At 34.6% G+C, this 21770-nt stretch overlaps 1 protein-coding gene across 2 annotated transcripts in view; it reads left to right on the top strand.

Annotated features, from left to right (window-relative positions):
- Positions 1 to 21770, top strand: part of EXOC6 (exocyst complex component 6) — a 151111-nt gene that overhangs the window by 89940 nt on the left and 39401 nt on the right. For both annotated transcript variants that reach the window (XM_045567802.1, XM_045567803.1), the window contains exons 18-19: positions 2096 to 2275; positions 10723 to 10864. In XM_045567802.1, coding sequence (XP_045423758.1) covers positions 2096 to 2275; positions 10723 to 10864 — 322 coding nt within the window. The remainder of the gene's footprint in view (positions 1 to 2095; positions 2276 to 10722; positions 10865 to 21770) is intronic.

Genomic DNA, 21770 nt, shown 5'->3' with positions numbered 1-21770 from the left:
CTCTGTGATCCATTGTTTCTGTAGAAATCTGTTGCTTAATTTCCACATATTTGCTGATTTTCCAAATGTCCTTCTGTTCTAATTGTGGTTGGAGAAAATACTTTGTATGCTTTCAGTCTTTGTAACACTTGTTTTATAACCTAACCTATGCTATGTTCTAGAGCATGTCCCATATTCACTTGAGAATAATGTGTGGTCTGCTGTTGTTGTATGGAGTATTCTACAGATGTCTGTAAGTTCTAGTTGACTTATATTATTGACCAAGTCTTCTATTTTTTCTGTCCAAATCTAAGGTTGAACCCCTCTAGTGATTTTTTCATTTCATTTATTATATTTTTAAATAATTTCTGTCTCTTTATGTTCTCTATTTGGTGAGGCATTGTTCAAGTTCTTTAGATATGCTTTCCTTTTGTTCTTTGAACATATTTTAACTAACTTATTTAAAGTTTTTGTCTTATAAGTCCAATGTCTGGGCTTCCACACAGTTTCTAGTGATTGCTTTTTTCCTATGTATAAGTCATACTTTCTTGTTTCTTTGCATTACTTATAATTTTTTGTTGACTGGAAATTTTAAATAATATAATGTGGCAATTTGGAAGTTAGATTTTCTCCTCTCCCTAGAGTTTGTTGTTTCTCCTATTTGTTGTTGGTTGTTTTGTGATTTTTCTGAATTAAATCTGTAAAGTCTATTCTTTGTCATGTGTGGCCACTGAGGTCTGCTTGGTTAGCTTAGTGGTCAGCCAGTGATCAGACACAGATTTCCTTAAAAGCCTAGAACCATTAAGCCCCCCAGTCTTTGCTGAGGAGCTCTATGTACATGTTGAGGTGTGCCTTAAACTCTGAGACAGAAATTTAATAACTCTGCTTTCTCTTTCACTTTCTTCTTGCACAAAGCTGCAAGACCAGCCATAAATGAGAGATGAGAGCCTTCTCAGGTCTTTCCTGAACATGTACACAGCCCTACACATGCACATAGCCTTCTAGATTCTCAGAAATCTGTCAGCTTTTCAAAGCCATCTGTGGACATCTCATTCCCCACTTTTTCCTTTTAGGCTTTTTGGTTAACCTATCGTGTGTCCCAGTTGTTATCTTACCATCTTAGGCATCCTTCATGTTAAACAATTGCCTCTGATTGTTTTTGACAAATGCCCCTGGAAAAAAGGCCTTTTGCACTGGGTAAGCCCTGATTCAGGTCAAATGAAGACATCCCTGTAAGTGGGGATGGGGTCTTCCAGGGAATCACCAGAGAGGTCAACTAATGATAATTCCCTGGGAATGTTACTTTGAAGGAGTGCCAAACTTGTTCTGCCCCCTTTGGTGGCTGGCAGGCTGCTGATTCTCACCACAGTTTTGAGACATTAATTTTCAGGAGTACTATGGAGCTGGAGCAGGGGAGGGGAAATAGAAACGGCCACATTCAAATGCCACCAAGAGTCAGTTTTTTTTAAAAAATAAATTCTGTCTGGATTGCTGAAAGTTTTGGATTAACTTTTAGAGTTCTGAAAAGTTGATTTTGATAATTTTTGACAGTTTTCTTGTTCCTTTTATGGCGGAGGGAATGTTTGGAAATACTTACTCTGCTATTTTTGCTGACGTCACTCCTACCATTTCTTTTCTCCTCAGAGAAGTAAACTATCTCAATCTCCGTACCAACCCCCTCTTAAACTCAAAAGCACCAGCAACTATTCCATTTCTTCTGTGATAGTCCAACTTAATTTCTCTGAGTGAATCACTAGATAGGGGTGGTCTTCTGTATTCTTGACAACGTCTGTTTTTCTACTTCTGTTTCTCTTAAGGGTCCTCTTAGAGTTGTGAGAACAAGTCAGGAATTATTAAGAATATCTCATAAAGTTCCTATCATATAAAGACAAAAAAGGTGATAGGTTGGAAAAGAAGGAAGAAAAGATGTAATGTCCAGTCAAGTAAATAGAGTACTGATAGCAAAAAAAGCAACAGTTTTCTTGGACTTTGAATAGATGACTAAAATATTAGACCAAAGAAAAATATAAAATAAAAATTTGGAATTTTAGGAAAACTTGTTTTATTATCTGCTTCTGCAATTGTTTCTTATTTTTGTTATCTTTTTCCCCATCAGGATGCTAGACATGCAGCAGAAGGAGAAATATATACCAAACTTAATCAAAAAATTGATGAATTTGTTCAGCTTGCTGATTATGACTGGACAATGTCTGAACCTGATGGAAGAGCTAGTGGTTATTTAATGGACCTTATTAATTTTTTGAGAAGCATCTTTCAAGTGTTTACTCATTTGCCTGTAAGTATAGGAAATCTCAAAAATTGTTTTATATCTTTGTTTACTAAAGTGTATTTTAGAATTTAATTTTAGTTTGAAGTTTACTTGTTTAAACCAACTTTCTAGGTTACATATTTCCTTTTTGATTATTATAAATCAGCTTACAAAGAATCATATCTTAGCCAATTGTTTTAAGTTTTAATTTATTTTATTTTTTTAACCAAAATAACTACAACTCTCTTCCCTCTAAAACCCAAACAAAACCCTGAAATTGGCACTGTAGACTTAAATAGAAATAAACTCTAATATTAATAGGAGTAGTTTTCATAAAAGTTAATATTATCAATGGCTTTTGCAGTTAGAAAGGGCCAAGAAATTATAGGACATTTTTGAATCAAGAGATTTAAAGTAAAACAGGAATATTGTTCTATCCTGCTACATAGTCATAGTGCATTGACATTTTGGGCAGTCTGTTGATGAAACATTAAAAAGATACAGCAAGGACATTTGAGTATAAAGCTGAAACATTGGATTCTTCAGATGTGGACTTTAGTCTTCAAAGACTGAAGTGATTAGAGTGGATAAATATGCTGTTATTAGGTATATCCAGAAATAATAGAATTACTGTTAAAACATGAATGGAGTACTTTTTGCACAAATAAAATAGGAAGAAATTTTATCAGCCTGTTTAATCCCATGATAAGATTTAACTGAACACAGAAATAAAGTATTTAATCTGGAACCTATGTGACTGCCTACAACCTTTTCCCTTGTTTGAAATGAAAATAATAATAATAATTTTCCTCACCCTTTACTCTTTGCCCATCAAGAGTTGCTCCAAAGAGCCAATTAGAAAAGTTGAGAGAAGGTGTTGCTAAAAAAAAAAAAAAAAAAAAAAAAAAAAAGTGGAAGAGTATCTTATAGAGATTTTAATCGTGGATCTTGGCCACAGACTTTTAGAAGCTTACCTAGGGATCATATTGTATTCCTAACTACTGTCCTTGAATTGAAAAAGGAAACCTGTTTTAAATCAACTAATTTCTAAAGATGTGCTTTTCATATAGTTTGCACTAAATAATTGTTAAATTAATTTCAATTCTCCTTGTCAGTATAAATCTCCATGCTTCCAACCAAAAGAAATCTTCAACAATAAACACAAGCACATGCTTGCAGACATACATACATTGTGTTTTTATGTTTTAATATCTGCATCACAGGTTGGTTCAAGGTGATGGGTAGGAATTTTGTGCATAAGTAGGATAGGATTAAGAAAGATTATATGTTAGTAATGCTTGGAGTAAATGTCTCACCTTTTAAGGTCACTTTCTAACTTCTCACCTTCCCAGGGGGAAATCCTGCTTTCTCTGAATACATACTCTGGTGACATAGAAAGAAAGAGATTCCTGTTCTAACTAGATCACTAATCTGATCTATTGTGACATTGTGTATGGTTGTAGCTGAGTCTTCATATGCTGTTTTGGATTTTTATGTCATCTAACATGGGTTTTTCTATAAAGGAAATAAATTTTTATACAGTATAGATCAACAAATTTAACAGTAAATATAGGGCATGACCTATATATTTCTTTAAAAGGAAAATAGTAATTCATGGCTAAGAAGAGAGAAAATTGTCCTAACAACAATATATTCTTATTCAAGGATGACCTAAAAGCATTATTCCCAAGCAAAAGTATTAAATTATTGACTGTGGTAAATTTTAGTTAGAGTTGATAGAGTAATTATATTATGGCTTTGTGTATGAATTCTCTTTAAAACCTTGACCTCTCTAGACTTTTACTGTTCTGCTTGTCCTAGTATTCTCTTTATGCCTATTAAAGTTAGGGTGTGTTTCACAGTATCATGGGACTGCCATGACAACAGCAATGATACTTGCAGAAAGCTAAAGATTTGGATGTTATATGGCATCTAAGGCCATATTCAAGAGATTGTTTAAGGAAAACAAAGACTGTCAAAGTTTAATGAGCCCTATGATTGGGATAAGAAAGTTTTGAGAGAAATTTAAATGTGCCATATATTACAGGTAGTCCTGAAGTTTTCCCAGTTTGGGAAATTTTTTTTTCAACGTTAAGATAATCATGTTCTGTTTATTCTGTATATGTCTGTGTGTGTGTGCATGTACCCCAAGAGTAAGTAAGCATTTATGTTACTATCTCATATCCTTATGATTGGGAATTGTTGGAGGGAGAAAAGCCTGAGAGGGGAGAATGGGAATTTATAGTTGACTATGATTGTGGGAATTGTGGTTAACTGATGTGGGAACCAATTTTTTCAGAGCTGGAAGTAGTTAGATGGGGACAGAAAGAGAGTATAAGAGGAATCTAGAGGGTAAAAGGTATTTTGGGGAATGCTGGGGGTGTTAGAATGAGTACATTTTGCTAGACCTATGATTTTTTGGCATAATATAAAAAATCTGTCTTCAAGGTAAGTGTTAAAGTTATTAAAACTCACTAAAGGAATTCATCTTGATATTTAAACCTTTATAACTCATCCATTCTATATTATTAGGAATCAGACATTTCAGTGCTATATGGAATGGTCAGTCAGATAATGAATTAAAACCAACCTTACTAGGTAGGAAAATCATTATGCATTTGTGAAATCATCTTGGGAAAATTTTTGTATTCTAACGTTTTAGGTATTTTTTTCCCTGATTTAATAACATTATTTACGTTTGAGCATGGTATTTCACGTGGGTAGAACTTTAGATGAGTGCTTCACATGTAAAATAGGAGGAAGAGTAATAAATTTCTTGAATTAAAATGTCTACTTTCAAGTAGGCATCTTTTTAAATGTTTCAATGAAGTATTTTTTATTTCTAATTTTAATGTTTATATTTGATGAAGGAACTCATTTTTTCAGTCATGTATTTTAAAAGGCTACAAATTGTGGCTTTTTAGGAGACTGACCAATTCATCAAAATACTTCCCTTCCTCTTTTGCCTCTGAAAAAACTATTTCATAGTCTCATAATTGAAATTTATTAGCAAACTGAGAGACAGTGAGTTTGTATAAAATGGAAATATTTTACTCCTTTAGATAACTTGAAAAATCAGAATTAATGATGTCATCTACCAATATTAGGTTTAATATTCAAATTGACCATAATTTTAAGTTTTTTATTTTTTTCTAACAAGAGTTACATAACTTTTTTAAACAAAACCTTTTATTAATTTAAAGAATAATGCAACGCACAATATATTTGAGTCTATATATTTCTCTTTCTTAAGTAAAAAAGTAGTTTATTGTGCAAAGTTTACCTTTTGTGGGGATATAAATGAAGGAGAATGGACTCTCCTGGGATCACTAAGGAAGAGTGGACCAGTACAGAAAGAATGGTTGTGATTTCAAGAGCACATTTTTACATTAAATGTGCTTGAGAGAATGAAAGCAGCATTGAAAAAGGCTTTCAAATAATTGATGTTGAAATCAAATCTTTTTTTATTGGATCTTTGAAATAAGAGAATGGTGAGACAGAAATGAAAACTTCAAATGAAAATTTAAATGTGCCAAATTAGTTTTTAAGTATTCTACATTTCTCCCACTATTAGAGTAGATCTATGAAAACATTACTTTGAAACCAAAACAGTTTTAAGCCATAATCTAATAAAGTGTTTTTACCTTGTTATTTTATGATATTTCAAAGGAAACAGAGTATCTTTAGCCTAATCTGTAATAGTAAATTATTTTGGAAATTTGGCTTGACATACAAACAGATGTGTTTTCTTGATTCGTTTTAGACTAAGGGTTGGTGGTTTGCAGTTTATTGTTCCTGTGATTGGCATTAAAAGCTTTATTTCACAGCTTGCAGTAAAGAACTATTGGGTAAAGAGTGGCTGTGTTCCACAACTAAATTCAAAAAGTGTCAATCAAGGTCTCACATAGGTTACTTAGAGAATGAGTTTTCTTACTGATTTCACCAAATGTCGCCTCATGCTGTCTTTGATTGGCACAGCCTGGCAGGGAGGATGGATGAATCTGTCACCGGCTGGTTAATTGTGTTGCTGGTCTCAGTCTGACATCAGGTCTTTGACTCTTAAGTGGCTCAATACAAAACAAATTAGCAGATTGTAGTCATATTTCTCATTCTATATGCTTTGACTTTGTTGAATGCAGTCCATAAATCATATTGACTGACACACAAGTAAATGATGAAAGCTGCTTTTGAGACATGAATCTAGAAAGCAGCACTGTGAAGGTGCCATGGAAGGATGCATATGGTTGACCCTTTGGGAATTTCCTAGGAGCCAAATGTCTCTTTACTACAATTGTTCTTAGAAGAAAAGCTTTTGGGTAATGCAAAAAGGATCTAATATGTCAGCAGATTCTCTTTTACAAGTTCCTTTGAAATATAAGAAGTTTGTCTAAGGGTTTTCTCTCTTTGCAAGTTGTTTTTCAGCAAAATGTTGGAGCAGGGTAAAAAAGTAGTTACCTTTAAAAGTTTAGCAGGTATTTTTACTTATTTATCAAACTTTGTTAAAGAGAAAGAAAACGTTAGTAATAGTGGCAATTAATATTTCAGATGAGGGCAGAAGACATTTCTAGGTGCTTGAAATTTATTAAATGTGCTGTGTTTTCTCAGTCACGGCACTTAATTAGTTTGGCTTTGTTATAAAACAGGGCATCTTTAATGAAAAGGACTAGTTTTTTAAAGATAATTATAAAAGTCCTTATATTATTTTTATTCTAGAAGATGGTATATTATTAAGAACATCAACAATAATAGCATTCAGAAAGGGGTGTTTGGTTATAACAAAGTAGGCCAAGTGCTAAGGCATCAGAAATAAATTGTCAAATATATTTTTAGGTATGTAAATTTTTATGACGTTAAAATTTTTCTATTTGAAAATAAATAGATGACGTTTAAGAATATTTATACATTTTATAGTTAGAACATAGACATTTTTAAACTATTGTGTAATCTTATAGGATATGACTTTTTTAAAATTTAAAGAATCTGAACCTTTGATATTATTAAGTTAAATTTGGAAGTATAAAAAGGAATACCTTATTTCATTTGAAGATTTGTAAAATATTTTATAAATCTTTTTAACTTGTATCTTTGAGAACAATAAGCCTGTATTTAATATGCCTAAGCAAAAGAAGTTTAATATTAGGACTTTATTACTACATGTTATTTAAATAAAGAGCTAAATTCCTGTGTGTGTTTTTATTACCTATGTCTACTGGATTTGTGGAATAGCCTGTATCTTTACTCTTAGCACTGTTTTCAGCTCCAGTGCTGTTGCTATATAGTCATTTGTAGCATCTGAAACCGTGTTAAATTTTTAAAGTTTCCTTAAAACAATGTCACTTGTATTGTGCAGTATGTTTGCTTAGGAAATGATTTTAATAGTAATTTTTGGCGATTTATTAATCTGCTTTTGCAGTTAGTACGTTATAGTGGCAATATATATAGGACATGGAGCAGATTTGATTGAGAAGCACATTAAACTAGAATGCACTAGTTGTTCCATTAGGTCAAAATGACATTTCCATTAAGTATTCTCAAGCCTATTACATTGTAATTAAATGACATGCCATTGATTTTTCCTTTTTCTGCTTCCCCCCACCCCATTCATATTGATATTATTCTGCTTGGGGAATGGAGCTGCATGTCTCCCGGACTAATTCCTCTTGGGTTTGGGGGATCTTGAAGCATGCTGGGTTTTGCATTGTTTGTTACATTCCTTTTTGGCAGTTCATCAGTATCTGTCAAATATATTGTTTGCATCAGCTTTTATCTCTAAAGTTTTTGATTGAGAAATTGACATTCCATTTCAGATATGTAGTTTTTCACTGTGCATAATGTCTAAATGCTAAAGACTCATTCAAAAAGTTTTTGTTTCTAGTCTGACTTTTAATATGTGATTTAAAGAACAAATGTTGCTCTTATAAGCATCTTGAAAATATAATTACGTTCTTTAATACCTTCTAGCAAATAAACTCCATGTAAACATTTTTGTACCAATATATTGTAGCATTTATGTTTTGAAAATTTTTCTCATGATTTTGTAGCTTTATTTGTCTTTGTGATAAGTACAAAAAATAAAATTATCAAATATCACTGGGCAAATATTTGTTGATGCAAATGAGGCAAAACATGGCATATCTTCCAAAAGTCATTATTTCTAACCATGTTTATAGATCTTTGCAGTCAAATCCTATCATAGTCAATCCATCACCAAATTACATAATTGTCATTGAAGGTGGCCACCCTAGGAGCAGTATTACTCTGGAAAACTTTACCTAAAAGAGTCTTTATAATATTTTGTTTTAAACTTCTAATTGAAATGCAAAGCTTGTTTAAAGAAGCAATTTATACTAAAAGTGATGTAGTCAGCTGTGTATTGTAAAGGCTAAACATTTAAAATTGTCATTTTTAAAAAAGTAGTTTAGGCTGGGCATGGTGGCTCACACCTGTAATCCTAGCATTTTGGGAGGCCGAAGTGGGTGGATCCTTTGAGTTTAGGAGTTCGAGACCAGCCTGAGCAAAAGCAAGACCCCGTTTCTACTAAAAATAGAAAGAAATTTTATGGACAACTAAAAATAGATACAGAAAAAATTAGCCAGGCATGGTGGCGCATGCCTGTAGTCCCAGCTACTTGAGAGGCTGAGGCAGTAGGATTGCTTGAGCCCAAGAGTTTGAGGTTGCTGTGAGCTAGGCTGATGCCACGGCACTCCAGTCTGGGCAACAGTGTGAGACTCTGTCTCAAAAAAAAAAAAAGAAAACAATTTGGCCAGGCACGGTGGCTCACGCCTGTAATCCTTGCACTCTGGGAGGCCGAGGGGGGTGGATTGCTTGAGCTCAGGAGTTCAAGACCAGCCTGAGCAAGAGCGAGACCCCGTCTCTACTAAAAATAGAAAGAAATTATGTGGCCAACTAAAATATATATATTAAAAAAAAATTAGCCGGGCATGGTGGCGCATGCCTGTAGTCCCAGCTACTTGGGAGGCTGAGGCAGGAGGATCGCTTAAGCCCAGGAGTTTGAGGTTGTTGTGAGCTAGGCTGACGCCACGGCACTCACTCTAGCCCGGGCAACAAAGCGAGACTTTGTCTCAAAAAAAAAAAAAAGAAAAGAAAACAATTTAATTAAGGCCATCAGTGAAAGTTGATCTAGAGTTTTAGGGGCTTATTGTAGTAAAAACTCTTTATAAATGATCTTGTACATTATAGTGAAAGAAAACCACTAGTATGTGTAGTTTACTTAACTACATATTTCTAAATTACCAGATGATTTTAAAACTTAATTTCTAAACCAAAATGCAGATCTGTAGATGATTTTGAAGTCACATTGGTAGACAAGCCTTTTTTTTCCCTGTCGGCATAAAGCTATGCTATAGACGAATGTTCTGACTAGAAGTAAGGATTTATGAATCAGTATATTTTGAATTTTAGGTGCAGTTTAAATAGTAATAATAAATTACACTGTTAACTTCCTTTATTCTGGTTTAGTGAATTATATGAAGAAGAGCATAAAGAGCACCATATGGATAAAATATTCTCTCAGTAGGACAGTTATTTTATATCATAAATGTCATATTTTAATGTGCTTTTAAAATTTTTAATATTATTTGTTGATATATAAATTTGGATGTTCCATACATCTTTTTCCTTTTAATTTATTTTATATTTATAACTATTTATGGGGTACAAGTGCAGTTTTGCTACACTTATGTATTACATTGTGATGAAGTCAGAGCTTCAGTGCATCCATCACTAGAGCAAGGCACATTGTACCCACCAAGTAGCCTCTCATCATCCTCCCTCTCACCCTGCCACCCCTCCATTGTCCATCATTCTGCACTCTGCCCCCATGTGTACACATTATTTAGCTCCCACTTTTAAGTAAGAACATGCAGTATTAGTCTTTCTGCGTCTGAGTCGTTTCACTTAAGGTAATGGCCTTTAGTTCCATCCATGTTGCTGCAAAAGACATGGACATTTAGGTTGATTCCACATCTTTGCTATCGTGAATAATGCCTCAGTAAACATACAAGTGCAGGTGTCTTTTTTACATATTGATTTCTTTTCCTTTGGGTAGATACCCAGCAGTGGGATTGCTGGATTATATGGTAGTTCTATTTTTAGTTCTTTGAAAAATCTCCATACAGTTTTAACATGCATTTTAAAAAATACTTGCAACATTTTAAGAGATCAGAAAGAATAAATATTTTTAAACTGATATTTTAATTTTCCTTTGTGGAATTAGAGCTTTAATGATATTTGTATCCTGAGAAAGATGAGTAGACTAAGGATATTAATTTTAATTCCCACGATATAAAGGCATAGCCACTGAGAATACAGAAACAGAAAGACCAATAATCATTATCGTACCAAGCAAAAACAACAAAAAGAATGTCAGGTATGTAATTTTTCTGATACTTTATGATGTATTTCTATGTTTGTTTATTTGTTTGTTTTTTGGTTTGGTTGTTTGTTTTAAACAGGGGAAAGTTGCCCAGACAGCTTGCATGTCAGCCTGCCAGCATCTGTCAACATCCTTAATGCGGATGCTACTGGACAGTGAGTTAAAGCAAATAAGCATGGGAGCTGTTCAGCAGTTTAACTTAGATGTCATACAGTGTGAACGTAAGTACCATATTGGTTACATCTCCATGCATTTCTAGGAATCTATATTTAAATTATATGAAAAGAATTGTATATGGTAGGATAGTTTGGAAAGGAGAAAGGAGGCTTGATTCCAGCTAAACTTTCATCAGCCTTACGAGTAAGCCTAACTTCCTTCCAGGAAGAAAAAATATCTCAGCTTCACATTTAGGGGTTCTAAAGAGAGGCACTGAAGTGGCAGTGCAGATTGGGATAATTAAAAAGATGACTCTTTTTCCCAGTATCCCTTCCTTTGGTCATTCTTGCCTTCTTGCCAGGACTCTCCTAATGTTGGTCATAAATGAATGAAATGATTCTAAGTTTGTCATTTTTACTTTCCCTGTAACTTTTTAGATACTTGCTTGAAAAATAACCTTAGGACCCTGCATTCCAAAGAAGCTTCTGAAATTTTGTTTCTCTTTCCCAAAGATTTCTCAAGCCTTTACCATTGCCATTGTTTCTCACTTTGTTTAGGTAACAAGGTTAGCAGATTCCATAATCTAATGTTGACATTAGTCAATTAGCTTCAAAACTAATTGGATATGTTATTTGGTTATTGGCCTTGTTACACATGCTTCTGGATATGGGTTATATTAACCTTCAAATTAGTACTCTTCAAGTTCAGGACATGAGTATACATGAGCAATTTTCGAGCAGTGTTTTCAAATGAGTGGTACACTGATTAAACCATGAAAATCCCTGGTTGACAATTCAGTCAGGCCCCACCATTGATAAATTGAAAGTCAGTGGGGCACAAGAAGGATTGTAAAATATTTGTCTGCAGAAAAATTTGCAATAACATATTCTTTGTGAAAGACATTAAAAAATGTCAGCAGCATGCCACTGAAACAAGAGTAACACATTTTTTTTCAACAAATATCAAATATTGTGTGCCCGGTGTATATAAAGCATTCTGCTAGGAAAAATATGATATTAAAGAAAATAATTATGTAAACTTTTGAACAAGGTCAGTTGTTTATTATATACACAACAAAACCCAACATTTTTAAAAAACCTATCCATTTATTTTTTAAAAAGAAAAATGTTTATTTAGAAAGCAAAAGAAAAATAGTTTTTTCCTAGGGAAGAGAAAGAATAATTTTCTGTTCCTAGAAAGCATTTATAATTTTCTCTAATTAGAAAACCTTATTGTATTTCTTTCTCAAAATAAACCTATGATTTATGAAATATTTATTTCATATTTATAAAAATATTTATCCCCCAAAACACTCTTTTTTTTTTTTTTTTTTTTTTTTTTTTGAGACAGAGTGTCACTTTGTTGCCCGGGCTAGAGTGAGTGCCGTGGCATCAGCCTAGCTCACAGCAACCTCAAACTCCTGGGCTCAAGCGATCCTACTGCCTCAGCCTCCCTAGTAGCTGGGACTACAGGCATGAGCCACCATGCCCGGCTAATTTTTTTGTATATATATTTTTAGTTGGCCAGATAATTTCTTTCTATTTTTTTTTTAGTAGAGACGGGGTCTCACTCTTGCTCAGGCTGGTCTCGAACTCCTGACCTCGAGCGATCCACCCGCCTCGGCCTCCCAGAGCTAGGATTACAGGCGTGAGCCACCGCGCCCGGCCCCAAAACACTCTTTTTAATAAGTTTTTAAGCCCAGAGTAATTGTTGTTACCATTCTACAAATAGTTTGAATCTGATTTGTTGAGGTTCTTTGTTGTCTTGTGATATCATTCCAGTGTGGCATTGCTCATATCAATATCTTACATAAATATTGCTTGAGGTATTTTGTATTACAGTAGTCCCCCATTATCTGCAGTTTCATTTTCCATAGTTTCAGCTACCTGCAGTATAGTACTATATTTGTATGTGTGTGTGTGTGAGAGAGAGAGACCACATTCACATAACCTTTATTACAGTATATTGTTATAATTGTTCTATTTTATTATTGGTTATTGTCAATCTCTTATTGTGCCTAATTTTTTTTTTTTTTTGAGACAGAGTCTCACTCTGTCACCCTGCGTAGAGTACAGTGGCATCATCATAGCTCACTGCAGCCTCAAACTCCTGGGCTCAAGTGATCCTCCTGCCTCAGCCTCCTGAGTAGCTAGGACTACAGGCACACACCACCACGCCCAGCTAATTTTTTTTCTATTTTTTAGTAGAGATGAGGTCTTGCTCTTGCTCAGGCTGATCTTGAACTCCTGAGCTCAAGCAGTCCTCCTGCCTCGGCCTCCCAGAGTGCTAGGATCACAGGTGTGAGCCACCATGCCTGAACTTTGCCTAATTTATAAATAAAACTTTATCATAGGTATGTATGTATAGTAAAAAACATAGTTTATATTATATAGAGTTCATTACTGTCCACAGTTTCAGGGATCCACTGAGGTCTTGGAACATATCCCCTGCATATAAGGGAGGACTATTTTAGAACATCCTTAGTTTGGCTTCAAAATGTTATCATTTGATTATGTCTTCTAAATTAAATTTATTCCTCAAAGATGGCAATTACTATTTGATCAGGCAACTTCAGGTGTCTGAATCTTCTCTATATTCTCTTACCTCTCCATAAAGGGCTAGCATAATGATACTAAGAGAAAGGTTTATGCACCCCAAAATATTTACCTCACTATCCCACTATGGGACAGTTTTCACTGTTAGTTACTCCTTTGGACAGAATTACAGAAAGCTCTTTTTAAAAGCTGATATTTTCTTAAAGAACTAATCTCCAAAACACCAAGAATGGCCTTGAGTATGAGGTTATAACTCAGTTAAGGAAGTCTGGGCTTAAGTGCAAGAGGGGTAAACCCTAGCCTGATGGGGCCTAAAGTTCTGGCACTATAGGTATGGAAAAGAGGAGACCAGAACTCAAAGACAAACCATAGAAGATGACTCAGCTTCCTTTAAGATTTTGCCTATGGTTGGCTCTACTCCTTAATACTTAGTATTACCTTAATCATTATTTCTTAATACAGTATCATACATTCAGTACTTACTGAACAAAAGAAATTGATTATATTTTTCATGTTTATTACACCACCTCTGGTGTTAAATGTTCTTTTCTGAAAGGCGTATTTTTTACTTTAAGCAGTGTAGTATAGACAATGAAGAAGTCTTTCATAGTATTCATGGTGCAAAAGAACTATCCACCCATCAACTCATGACTTTCAGTTATTGATACATAAATCATTTAAAAATAAAACTTAACTTTCTCCAATGAATATGTTAAGAGAATTTTAAAGATAAGTTTTCATCCTATTTTAAGGAATTTTTTGGTTTGTTTTTTTTTAAATCCGAAAGAAAGTTTTTTAAAACACAGAATTGATTTTCAGTATTAATGTAAGTATGAATGCTTTCTACATATTGGGACAGGGAAAGGAGAAGAAAGGGAGACAGGAAGAAGAATTTGGCTAGGTAGAAGGAAGGCTAGAATGCATGGTAAATTTGTGAAGAGAAGAGACCCAGATGCTGTGGGAATCAACTGGGACATGAAGAAGAAAATAGGTAGGTAGTTCAGATGAAGAATCCTAGAAGCTGAAGAAATCATTGCATTTCTCCACCCACCTGGTAATAACACACAAGTGCTCACACACCCCTCCACCTTAAAATCCTCTCTAAAATAACCCTGCCAAATAGTGGTCCAGCCATTCCTTGAACATTCAGTTTGGGAGATTACTTTTCAGAAAATGCATTTCTTACAATACATTGCTCTATCAATCTGTTAACATTGAGCTGAAACCACTTTCTCTCCAAATTTCTCTTAATGGACCTACTTCTATCTTAGGGCTAGAGTCATCACCAGTCTGTGTTGTGTCTTTGTACAAATTAGAAAAGGTGTTCACATTAAAAGGAAAAAGTCCTCCAGAGCTGTCCCCTTTCTATGAATTATAGAAAGCTTGCCCCTTTTCCAGAGCCCCTACCAAGGCACATAGTTTGTCAAGTGAAATGTAAGATGGATTTCAGCTCTCCCCTCGCCCTTCTCCTTAACTGGGTACGCATGTGTAGGAAGCAACCTGACAACTATATCTGAGCTACACAGAAAAAACCAAATCCTCATTCACAAGCCAATTATATGAAAACTGCTATTATATTCCTCTGAATCTTCTAAAGGCCAGATATCAACTGTTCCTCTTATTGTTCTCACATGGTAAGGTTTTAGATTCAAAGAACTTTGAACAAAATGGTTTGATTATCTTCTGTTTAATATCCGATAACCCAAAATTAAATACAGAGATACCCAAGTGTAGGAAACCAGAATAATGTGTAGCTGTGCTGTCAAATACATTGTTCCATATTCTATACTTTATTAATAAAGCCTAAAATGTTATTACCTTTTTTGGCAGCCAGAGTATACTCCCCAATCATGGAAGCTTCAGAGTTCTAAGATCTATCTTTCCTGTGCCCAGCCTGGAAGTATATTTTAAAAAACAAGTAAGATTATGCCAGGCCAGGCACGGTGGCTCACACTTGTAATCCTAGCACTTTGGGAGGCTGAGGTGGGAGGATCACTTGAGACCAGCCTAGGTAACATAGCAAGACTCCAGTCTCTACAAAAAATTTTAAAAAGTAAGCCGGATGTGATGGCATGTGCCTGTAGTCCCACCTACTTGGGAGGCTGAGGTGGGAGGATTGCTTGAACCCAGGAGTTCAACCTTACAGTGAGCTGTGATCGTGCCACTACACCCCAGCCTGTACAGCAGAGTGAGACATGTCTCTTAAAAAAAAAAAAGTTTACATCATGTATAGATTTGCAATCATTCTTTCTACGTGTTTAATGAGGTCATTAGCAGAATGTTGAACAAAACATCAAAACGTGGTCCCCAGATGAGCAGCGATAGCATCACCTGGGAACTTGTTACAAATGCAAATTCTTGGGCTCTACCTGCTGAATCAGGAACTCTGGGGGTGGGGCTCCGCAATTTGTTTGAATAGGCCCTCCAGGTGGTTCTATTGCATAATAAAGTTTGAGAACCATTGCATTACTTGGACTTCTCTTTCACATCAACTGAGATCCATTATTCAAAATCTTATGGGTATGTTAACATTTCTTAGCCAGCTACTAATCCCCTACTTGAATTTAACTCATAGTTTGGCATTTTGCTCAAAGTTATGAACAACTTTATCAGATGCCTTGCTAGCATATAGAGTTAATAACAACCATTGAATTTTCTTCATCAACCAGTCTAATTATCTTTTCAAAGAAGAAAATGATACTACTCTTGATTCTTCATAAACCTGTATTGACTTATAGTAATCACTTTCTCTTCCAGTCTCTCGGAAGCCATTACTTGATAGTCTGTGATTGGTTCTTCAGATTAACATAAAATACTACTAGTTGTGGTATGTTGGCAAGCGATCCAAAGTCCAAGGAAGTCAGGTACTCAGACTGGAAACTATGAACCGCCAAACATTCTGGGCAACTCAGGAAAGCACTTAAGTCATAGAATTTAAACAATAGGAGGTGAATGTCTAATAAGATTGAAATACAAGTACCAAGAATGGCCTTTATTCTGCATTATATTTTCCTTTAATTTGGCATACTCTGAAAGCAAAATGTTTATACTTCCATCCTTGTTACTTTGTGAAAAACATTAGGCATATATGTCCTAGGCTTCAAAATGTCAATCCTCAAGAAGAAAGAAGTAACACATCTAGATGTGGCAGGGGAGGTGGAAAGTTGGAAATAATTCAGCTGGTGACAAATTGTTATATACCATTATTCAGCCATGTGCTTTTAGTTTTTATTTGTTTTATTTTTCTGATGATGAAAAAGAATTAAGGTTGGGTATGGTGGCTCATGCCTGTAATCCTAGCACTTTGGGAGGCTGAGGCAGGAGGATCACTTGAGGCCAGGAGTTTGAGACCAGCCGGCCAACAGTGAAACCCTCTTTCTACAAAAAATTTAAAAATTAGCTTAGTGTGGTGGTTTGTGCCTGTCGTTCTAGCTACTTGGGAGGCTGAGGCAAAGGCTCCCTTAAGCCCAGGAGTTTAAGGCTACATACAGCAAGCTATTATTGTGCCACTGCACTGTAGCCTGGGCAATAGAGCAAGACCCTGTCTGAATGAATGAATGAATGAAAGAAAAAAGAATTAGCAGTGATTCATCTACATGCTTACTTATTTTTTCAAGCAATGTGTTGCTGTTCTTTTCCCTAGTATTACTTGTGACCAGTGACATGCATAAACCTGTGGGGTAAACTAGCTTGAGCTAAAATTTCAGACTGTAATTATGAAGCAGATTTTTTTTCTATGTTAAGCCAACCGATTTATAGGAAGACTCATTTATTATATAATGGGAAATCAAAGATGAATCAGGCTTTAGAGATTTCATAGTCTGGGTGGGAAGGAGACAAGTAAATAACTATAATAGAACATAATTCCTCATAGAACATATATTATATGTAAAGGGGGAGCAATTAATTCTACATTCCATGAGATTGAGAAAATTGACTACAATAGAAATGAAATTTGGCTAAGTCTTAAAAGATGAGTAAGATTTCATTGAAAACACAGAAGGGCGTTCTGGGCAGAGGGAATGACATAGCCAAAAGCACTGTGATGAGAGAATGCTTAGGGAATCTTCAGACAGTCTTACGTGGCTAGACTACAAGGTGCATGATTACAATATTAGAAGATATGGCTGGGAAAAGTTAGACTTCTGAATGCTTGGGATTTATTTTATAAGCAGTGGAGATTCATTGAAGCTTTTTAATCAGGACGACCATGACATGATGAGATTTATGTTTTAGAAAATTAACTGTAGTGTCATGGAAATTTGTAATGGAATGAAGGAGAGATTGAAAGCAGGAAGACCTATTAAAAGACTATTGAACTTTTTCATGTGAAAGATAAAAAGAGCTTATCCTTGGACAACGGGAATGAAGAGAAGAGCATAGGTTGCAGACATTTGGGAGGAGAAAGTACAGAGAAGAGTGAATGAGTAAAGTTACAATTTGATATGATTAAGATGGTCAGAATCAGAGAATCACACAATGGTAGACACCTAGAAAATGCATCCTGTAGTTGGGGGGTGAGGTGTGAAGATGGAGGAGGGGGAAGCGGGTAGAGAGAAGAGAAGAGATTTAGCCATCCAGGCTAGATAGTTCAATTAAATTCAACATAGAAGATTTGAAATTGTGGGTTCCCTACAGTGTTATGCTCCTAGTAAAAGGTTTATAAATGTTTATTTGTTGAGTAAATGAGCAAATTAACAAATCAGGAAGTCTCTATAATCTACATTTGTCTCTTCTAGAATTCTACCTTTGTTTGTCAAAAAGTTAAGGCCAACTGATACTTCTGTACTTCAGCTCAAGACCATCTAACTCCTTGATATAAACATAACTGATCATTATTCCCTTCGTAAAAATTCTTCACATATTTGATGGCTATGTTTAAATGACCCTTTAACTTTTTCTGTTCTGAGCTAAGCAGTCATGATTTCTTTAATGTTTTCCTGTGGGATTATTTTCACTCCCCTTTTTGGTCATTTTTCTTTGAATCTTTTTCTGTTTTTCTACTTTTTAAACATATACTGGGTCAAACTTGATAAAATGTCTAAGTTCAGGAATGTAGAATCATATGACCTTATATAGAACTTTTCCTTTTTTAAGTGCCTTCTGATCAGTCTTAAGCTGGTCTGAGCACAAGTCAAGAAATTGAGGCCTTGATTCCAGTCCTGGCTGTGCCTCTAACTTGGCAAGTTGACTTGAACATACCATTCCACCATCAAGAGGCCTCAATTTTTTCCATAAGATATGAAATTTGGACTTGATAATTTTCAAGATACAATCTAGTTTAAGATTCAGAGACAGTAGTAAAATGTTAAGATGATGAAAAATGTAGGGGTTTGAAGTCATAATTAGTGCCTTCATATTTATTATGTATGTAGCATTTAGGGAATGCAGCGGTAAACAAAGCAGAAAAGGTCCTTACCCTCTTGGGCTTTAAGCCCAGTGGGGAAGCAGTCATTATATAGCTTTACTATTAAATATGATTATAAATTATCAAATTCTATGAAATATATGGTACTTTGAGGAAATATAAGAGGCAGACTTACTTTAGATACAGAGTTATATAGATTGAGAATACTAGGTAGGATCTACACATGAATGTAGAGGATACTTTTGGTTAACTAGTGTGACTGCATGTTTAGAGAGAGTCAGGAGGATATACAGGAATGCATACTTGGGAATTGCAAATACAGCTCCCTCTGAAAGCTGCATTGAACCTTTGATCCTGTTACAGATTTGGTGTAACTTCAAGATAAATTTCTTCTTAATTGAAGGAGCATTTGCCAACCTTGGTATGAGAATGATGTTCTAAATCTGTATATGTACTTTCTTTTATATTTATTAAATACTTATTATATATTGGGCCCCAGTACAGATACCTTACAGATGTAACTGTATAGAAGAAAAGATCACTATGTCCTCTTAAAGTCTTTCAAAGGTGTCAGAAATCTTTCATATTACTAACAAAATACAGAATATTTCCAAAGCACCAGGCAATAGAAGGATGCTATTCCATATTTGAAGTATCCAGAATTGGTCTAGAATGTACTTTTTCATGCATTCTACACAAATACCTAAATTAAGTTATCAGCTTCTAAGAGTTTAACATCTTAAATCCATAGGTATTAGAAAAGGCATTAGAAAAGCTCCAGATTAAAGAGTGCTGGCACCTGTTTCATTGTTGAGTTATTGAGGAATAGGTAAGTCTCTAGGTGTGAAGGCCTCGGTCTTTCTTCATTTTGGATAGAGGCTTAATCCACCTCAAAAATAAATAAATAAAGATGAAGCCTACTTACAGATTTTTTTGTGGCCATGACCTTGGAGCTTCTAATTCCAGCCTTGAATGAAAAAGGCCTATACCCCAAAATAAAAGGATTAAAGGAAAATCATGTGGATGGCATGAGAAGAATATTTCATTATATATTTTTTTAAGTAACCTGAAAGCTGTTATACTGTTCTGATATCTGAATTTGTTCCTGGTTTAATGGCATCTAAGCTATCTGATTGAGGATACTTTGCCCATGTTAAATTCCAAAAAGAGGAGAGGCCTAGATACTACTTTATATAAAAATGGGGTGATAAATATAGAGGGGCAGCTGGTCCTAGAGGCTTGCATCCCACTGCTGCTAAGCACATACAGCAGAAAATAAGTCTTAAAAGCCAAGGTTCCTAACTCCAACACTCCTAATTCCTGGGCATAAGTTCTTCTTTATCACCAGAAAAACCACTAGATGGTGCTCTTAGTCATCCCTTCTAATGACACATCTGGTCCATATAGGATACATTCTTTGCCTAGCCAAAATTTGACTTCTAACTAGCTACTTTAAATCTTCAGATCTAGATAGAAATGGAATTATAAGAAATATCTTCAATATCCAGAATATTGGTATTCATAGTCATTTATTTAGTTACAAAATTATTCCTTTTTATATGTACCTGCCTTGTCATCTGCAAGCAAGATCTTGAGACTTTAGCCTAGTCTCCTCACCCTCCCTTTCAATATATTGTCAAACTTTCAGTTTATTCACTCTTATGACTCCATGGATACTCTTTCTTCTCCTTCAGCTTCCCCTGTGGCAATTCTACCTATCCTATGTAGATGTTTTCTATATTGACATTATAAGCAATCCACATTCTTCTTTACCTTTTAGTAAAAATAACAGTCAACGTAGGACAAGATTTTTCAAGGACTTCATTTCCTCTGAGTTTAATTTCAGGGTAGATTTTATATTTTCCCATGTCAAGATAAATACTTATGGACTGACTTCTTGGCAATCTTCCTTCCTGCTTGTACCAAACCCTGTGCATCTTGTATAGATCCTGAGGGCAGGAAGGACCTGTTTTCCTACTTTAAAAAAATTTTTTTATATATATACAAATAACTCATGTTTTGGCCTGTGGATATTCCTTATTCTCTTAAAACTTCATAGATTGCCAATTTCAAAGATACTTTTTTGTGATCACAACTTAGACAGCTGGCATTATTTTTTGTTCTCAGTATCATCTAAATTGATTCAGACTGGTCTTCTTCCCAGTTAGGCTGATATAGCAGAGTCTTACCCTGTTGTTGTAATAGACCTTCCCAATAAGATTAGACACCTCCTTCTTTAATCTTTTTTTGAGAGTATTTTAAAACTTGGAATCCTTTATTAAGTTCTATATTATAGTAGAAAATAAGAAGAAATGACTCATGAAGTCATTTTATTTTTGGAAAGGAAATAGTCGAATTGGAGGCATTAAGAAAAAACACAAAGATTTAGAATAGCTTTCTTTAAAAAAAAAATTTATAAAGCCTGGAAATTACTTTAAAATATCTTATTGGAAGAGTAGGAACAATGTGTGTTTTTTAAAAAATACCCATAAAGGCACGGCTAAATGCCAGAGACAAAGATAGTATAATAGGGAAGTAGGCCCTTTTTTAAAAATTAAAAGATATCCAAAGGGAAGAGAATAAAGAAACCCTAAAAATATGACAAATCATATACAAAATAAGAATCTGGATGAGCCAAAAAGTACTTTGAAGACAGTTTACATCAAGAGATTCCAAAAATTAGTCACCAATTCTTTAAAAATTTCAAAGGTTGAAATCTACCTCAAGAATTATTGGTACCACTAGACAATATTAGTAGAAATGAATTATCTGTATTTCTATTTATTTATTTAACATATGTTTATTGAATATTTCCTATTCAGTAGGCATTGGGGTATATAAAGGTAAAAGAAATCTCTACTTCCCAGGAGGTTCTTGTTTAGTGGAAAAACGTACAATGTCAAAACGTTGAAGAAAGCATTAGAAATATTCTCACCCACCCTTAATTATTTTGATATAAATACGCTAAGAGTACACAGAATGATCTGTTCAGTAGCCACATATGGCTATTAAATTTAAATTAAAATAATAAAACTAAAAATTCTGTTT

Source organism: Lemur catta, chromosome 14, assembly GCF_020740605.2.
Source record: "Lemur catta isolate mLemCat1 chromosome 14, mLemCat1.pri, whole genome shotgun sequence".
Taxonomy (NCBI): domain Eukaryota; kingdom Metazoa; phylum Chordata; class Mammalia; order Primates; family Lemuridae; genus Lemur; species Lemur catta.
The sequence above is the reverse complement of the archived record's forward strand: the minus strand, read 5'-3'. Positions and strand labels throughout refer to the sequence as shown.